The sequence below is a fragment of the Pteronotus mesoamericanus genome, unplaced genomic scaffold, assembly GCF_021234165.1.
Source record: "Pteronotus mesoamericanus isolate MK-2021 breed Mesoamerican mustached bat unplaced genomic scaffold, CSHL_Meso_final contig_101, whole genome shotgun sequence".
NCBI lineage: Eukaryota > Metazoa > Chordata > Mammalia > Chiroptera > Mormoopidae > Pteronotus > Pteronotus mesoamericanus.
The window spans coordinates 4,554,937-4,560,936 of NW_026555001.1; the positions used below are offsets into that span (position 1 = coordinate 4,554,937).

The 6,000-nt window shown below is 41.4% G+C and overlaps 1 protein-coding gene across 3 annotated transcripts in view; it reads right to left on the reverse strand.

Moving 5' to 3' along the window:
• Positions 1-5,421, reverse strand: part of EML4 (EMAP like 4) — a 135,304-nt gene extending 129,883 nt beyond the window's left edge. For all 3 annotated transcript variants that reach the window (XM_054567338.1, XM_054567330.1, XM_054567322.1), the window contains exon 1: positions 5,113-5,421. In XM_054567338.1, coding sequence (XP_054423313.1) covers positions 5,113-5,137 — 25 coding nt within the window. In that variant the 5' untranslated portion in view covers positions 5,138-5,421. The remainder of the gene's footprint in view (positions 1-5,112) is intronic.
• Positions 5,422-6,000: the final 579 nt, after the last annotated feature.

The window sequence follows — 6,000 nt, forward strand, 5'->3', positions numbered from 1 at the left end:
AAAGTGACAAGAATTGACAATATTAGAAGAGATTTTTTAATGTGGAAGTAAAAAATGGCAGGGGTTCAAACATGATTCTGAGACTTCAATCCTGAGTGATACTTACAGACAATGGAAAATAAGGAAAAAAAGCTGAGTTAGAGAAAGAGTGGTTCAGATTCAGGTATGTTAGATTTGCTGTAAAAGCGGGTTAAGAAAAGTCAGTAATAGGGTAAAGAATATTGGACTTCATCAGAAAAATCTGAGTACAAGTAAAAGAAAAATAATTGTTAGGATCAGAGGAAAAAAAACTGCAAATTTTTATCTATAGTACAATTTTAATTCTATAAAAAGCACAGAAAAAGACTAAAAAGAAGAATATCAACATGTTAATGCCAGATGCACACAAATGAGCTAAAAAAAGGATAACTTATTTTTCTTTTTTTTTATACTGTTTTCATTATTTAAAATACACACAAACCTGATAAGTTAGTCTCCCCCACTCCATTCCCTCTAATAAAGTAGAAGAAAAAATATGGACTCAAAGCCTTTTTTAAAAACATCATAAACTCTCTGAACCTCAGTTTCCTCATTTATGTAAGGGGAATTTCTTCTCTCCCTAGGTTAATTGAGATAAAGCTTTCTGTAAACTACACATCAATAAGCATAGTTAAGGCATTACAATAGTCTGAGACAGCTAAAACTATAGTACACAGATTTGAAAATATACTGTAGGATGGGAATCTTCACATTGAGGCAAGAGCTGATGGAGTAAATTATTTCCTTACTTTTTTAACGTCCTAGATTTTACTTGTTTTAAAATCAAAACTTTCTTCTCAAATTTCTTATGCACATTGAAATTTTACATGTTACAGAAATGGACTCATATACATGAAATTAATAGAGTACTTTTACCATGTGTTATTCAAACTTAAGCAGAAAAAGATCTAGTAATATTATTCCCTAATATTTGAACTGCTAAATAAATTACTTCATTGTTTTAAAAAGCCAGGCTCTGCAGAGATAAATTTAGCAATCTCCAAATGTTCCCTCAGAAGTTACATGCTTGATACATTAATGGCACAGGATTCTAAATGGTGCTTCCCCCCTTATGCTTAAACATCTCTAGATATCTATTTAAAACCAGATAGTAAGCTCCTACAAGGCAAGAAGCCTGTCATAGATCTGTCCTTCCCAAAAAAAACAACCAAACATAATACTGGTCACAAAATAGGTGTTACTCTACATACATATACTCTAGCTAACTCATGTTATAGATGTTGTACTGACCATGTAAGAGCTACTACTTATATATGTTATGAGTTACTACTAATATATGTCACATTACATGTGTAACTTAAGTCTGTATCTTCAGCCCTATAAGAAAAAACCAAGAAGAAATTAAAAGGTAAAAAAAAAATTCCCAATGTTATTACATGAGAAATACTTTACTGTGACTAAATACATAAAGAATGATTTAGACTATATTAATATGTAAAAATCATAGACTGCATTGTTCCTTTAAGAAAACAAGAGTATATGAAAGAATCATAGTTCTAATACTGTAACGTGAAAGATTTTCTTAAAACTTTTCATAAATTGAAGCACACTGCTACTATTTGTTCACATATCCTGCATCCAGAATGTTGTTTCTTATATATACTAACCCTACAATTTCATTCGTTACAATTTTTCTTTAAAAAATTGTAATCAATTTTTGAGTTTTGTTTTGGGTTTTTTCCTTTAAATCTTTGGAGCAGAAACAGTTAAAACGGATACAGTTAACTGTATGTTGTCTTTAAAGTGTAAACACACTTCCCTCTAGTAAATTCCAAGGTAAAACTCCAAAAATTAAAGCCTTTATTATGGGGGAAAAAAAGGTTAAAAAGGGTAAGCATAAAATGCACCTATCCCCGGCTCTATGAAAATTAATAAAAAAAGTCACGTCAATAGTTTCTCACTTTTGAACATATATCTGAGACTTAAAATAAATACTGTACATACATTTGGTATGTGTGTGTATATGTATATAGTGATTTGGAGACAGGACATCAAGATACGATTGTTTAAGGTACTTGCGCCCCCCACTAAGTTTTTTAAAAATCGTTTCCAAAGTGTTGCCGTTTTTAATTACCATAACTCATAAACTAAAGGATACTAGCCTAAGGGAAATTCCAGAGTACAAGCACCTGCCAGCCAAGTTGCCCGAAATTCATCAGCTGCAGAGATTAAAAGCATCCTTTAGCTGTTTTTACATAAAACGAAAGTTATACAACTGGTATATAATTTCAATGTGGCGCATATAACATAGCCAATCAATTAACATTCCTCTCAGTGATTTCAAAAACCACTACACACAGTTTTAATTGCTATTAGATATTTTATAAAATGCACATAAGAGTGTTTTCCTTACCTGAACACTCAACAATCAAGGGTACAGTTTAAATTTTAAAAGTTTTTCACTTACAAAGTGATTCACATTAAGATTCCCTTAAATATCAGTTTCTCTAGAATCATTGTTTATAAAGCACTAACTTTTCTGCTTATAAAAATATAGTTTCTTCACATTTTTTAAAGAACCGATGTAGCACGTACACTTCCTTCAGAATAAATAAACATTTTCAATACTTGTGACCTTAGAAGAACTTCACATGTTTTGAATTCTTGTTTGGGTAAATGAAAGTTTTTAAACATCTACTAGAACACAAGTGCTTGCCTTTACATTCATGTCTCTCCTGATAAAATAAAGATCAATGTAACACTCGCTCTAGACTAATGAACTGCAGGGAACAGAAACAAGCAATTTGGCAGGAGCTGAGCAAAGCTGTTTAGAGGCTACCAGTAAAATATACCAGCACAACTCCTCCCCCACCCCAACCCTTTAAGGTTTCAATTAAGATGGGGCCTAGTTTTACTCTTACTAGGGGGACAGAAAGAGAAAGCACAGTGCTCCAGCTAAGAAGTATCTTCATCAGGAGCAGTTCCAGAAATATTCCCTCTGCTGACACAGGTTCCTCTCTATAGAGGCCAGCATCACCCCTGTTCCTGATCAACACCATAGCTAAAAAAAGGAAAAGGTGCATCAATGTATCACCCCAAGGATGGCATCAAACGAATAAGAAAACATCCAATATTGGGGTGAGTGCTAACACTCTATGAAACACGGGAGCCCTAACTGAAATTCATCATCTTTCAGTCTCTCTCATAAGTTGCCTAATGAACTTGTAGGAAGGGATAAAGTTATTTAACAAGGTATATCCACAATGTCAAAAATAAACCTTAGTGCCCCAAATGGTGAGAAAGACTTCCGTAAAACACTTACAGAAGAGGACGCTTTGGCAAGACTTCCAGAAGTCCTCAGAACCAACCGCAGAGAAGTAGAACAGCTAATTCTACTATGAGTAGCGAGAGATTCCCCAATTTCTACTGGCTAAGAAGCCAACAGTGCAGAGACAGCTCAGTCTCCCACCCACCCCCAACATCCCTAAAGACACTCAATTTTGGACCTAGTACATGATCACCCATTTGTGACTCTATAAAAACAAGTCTTTCAGTCCAATTTAATTAGCAAATAGAATGGGGCAGGAGCCCCCCCCCCAAAAAAAAGGCAGTGAAAAGTTGATGCCTCTTTAAAAGGAGCCCAAGAATGAAACTACCTCACTATGTAAGGAATTATAAGACATCAAAGGTTAGATAATGGACAACAGGTGCCTTTGGGGAGGAAAGAGTAACACTCAGTTGCCTATTTTAGGATTTCACTCTCAACACACTCTAATGTGTGCCTTTTTTTTTTTCTTTCCAGAGAAAGGGCCAAATTTACAGTTTTTACTAGTTAATACTTAAAATGGGTCCATTTCTCTCGGACTTACTTTTTTCATTTTAGATTAAAAAATCCATCTAATCCCAACATGTCTAAATAAAGTATTGCCCATAGCCAGATCATGTACTGATCGATGAACATGAACCAACTAGGGATTTATTATCAAGAAATGCAAAAGAATGGCATCTAAATACAAGTTACCTCCAAATATAATACTCGAAATACAAATCCAGCAGCAGGTATCACATAACTGCAGCATCAGCCAAAGCAGAAACTGTTTCTCTCACCATCTTAACAATTGAGTTCAATCTATACAGTAACCAGATTTCAGTGGCCTCGAAGAATAGTAATTCCAGACACAGGTTACAGGGCCGTGAGTACCAGCCTCGAGTTCTGATTCCCTTAGCCAGTTACAAAATTTACTACCTTTATTTGGGTGAAAGGGGACACAAAGGATACTTGAGCCTACTTAATAACCTCTCCCTTTCTCCATTCCACAAACACAACATATTCCAAAAATGGAGAATCCTTTCTTTCCCTGACAGAGGCCCCTTTTCCTATGCATTCATTGGGCAGGATTCCTCCTCCCTAGCATGCTTGCAGAGCCAGAAAATACTTCTGCTTTCATTCCTCTTAAAGAGGGTCCCCCAACTCAGATGCACCTCTTCCTTTCCTGTATTAGGCAAATGATGCTTAAGTTTTTCTGGTTCTCTCTACCAGTGTAAAATGTTCAGGGAAGTGAAGGGAAGTTGTCAGTTACCGAGAGGTGCAATAAGTCTCCAAATTTAAAGTGAAGACTGCGTGTCGGGGGTGGGGGGTGCCCCCTTCCTGAGAAGGAACGGGGTCCCTATACTAAAAGGGAGCCTCTGCGTGGGTAAGGGGTGTCCCCACTCTGGGAGTTCGGGTGTGGAAAATGGAAGGAATGTAGTACCCTAAAGAGGGGTCAGAGTTTGAGAAAGGGTGTCCCAACCATGAAGGTGGGTCCGTGAGGGGAGCCATGAGTGTATGGGGAGAGGAGCAGCAGCTACTGGGGCCTCTCGGAGAAAAGGGGTTCCCACTTTCAGGAAAGGAAGGCCAGGCACTGAAAAGGGAGCTGGGAGGAAAGCAGGGTCTTACACTGGAGGGCTGGACAAGGGGGGAGGGGTTCTGAATTCACCGGAGCCTGTAGAGGGGCGGCAGTCTCGAGGGGAACATGTGCAGTGGAACTACTGCCATCCCGAGGGGCAGGGTGGAGAGCAGGGCCTGGGCTGCATGTAGGAGGGACAAGGTTTCTACTGTGCGCGGGAGAAGGAGGATTTCCCTGCCGTACTCACCGAGGCTGCCGGCGAAACCGTCCATCTTGCGGGGAAAGCGCCGGGCTCGGGGCTCAGCGGGGCGGGCACTTCATTCAGCGGACCGACAGAGTGGCCGACGCTGAGCCTGACCCGCTCGCTCCTTAAGTCGCCCGGCTCCGCTCCCAGCCTTCGCCCCCGTGGTTCGCCTGTCCGTCGGTCCGTCCGTCCGCCTCGCGGTAATTCGTTGCGGCAGCCTGGGCCACTTCCCCGTCAGGTTGAGAGCCGCGCCGCTCCGCCGCCTGGCCAACCTCCCTCCCAGGCAGCAGCCGCGAGCGCCGCGCCGCGCCGCGCCGCACCCCGCCCCCGCGCCCGCGCACAGCAATAGCTCCGCCCCCGCGCACGCCGTCACGTTTCCGACTCCGCCTCCCACGTGATGGTACGGAGGCGGGGTCTTGGCGACCCTTCCTTCTCACCTTGCTTCGGCCTGAGATTCCTCCCGTCTCGCGCGGCATTGGTGGCTGCGCTTGCGTGGTGGGCTCACTGAGGCTCTGCGGCTTGGGTCTGGACGCGGTTCCAAATGGGTGGGGTTAAAGGAGGGGCCTCCGGTTTGGGATCCCGCTGAAGGGATTCTCTCTCTTTGCCACCCCTGGGGAATCCAAGTCAGGAGCACCCTCCTCTACCAGGAGATGGTCACCCTCTTTATACTGCTAGGACACTAAAGAGGCAACCGAGTGTGAGAAAGGATCCCTTCTGTCCCAGTTGGATGAAGGGCAAAATAGGGGCAAGTCTTCCTGAGTGGCTCAAGGCCACCACTACTACAACCACAGGACCCAAGACAACCAGAAGCAAAGAATGTTAGTTCTGGACAGGACCCAAGAGTTAAACTTGCTTCCCTTTTAAGTTGGACACTGAGCCTTAGAAAGGACA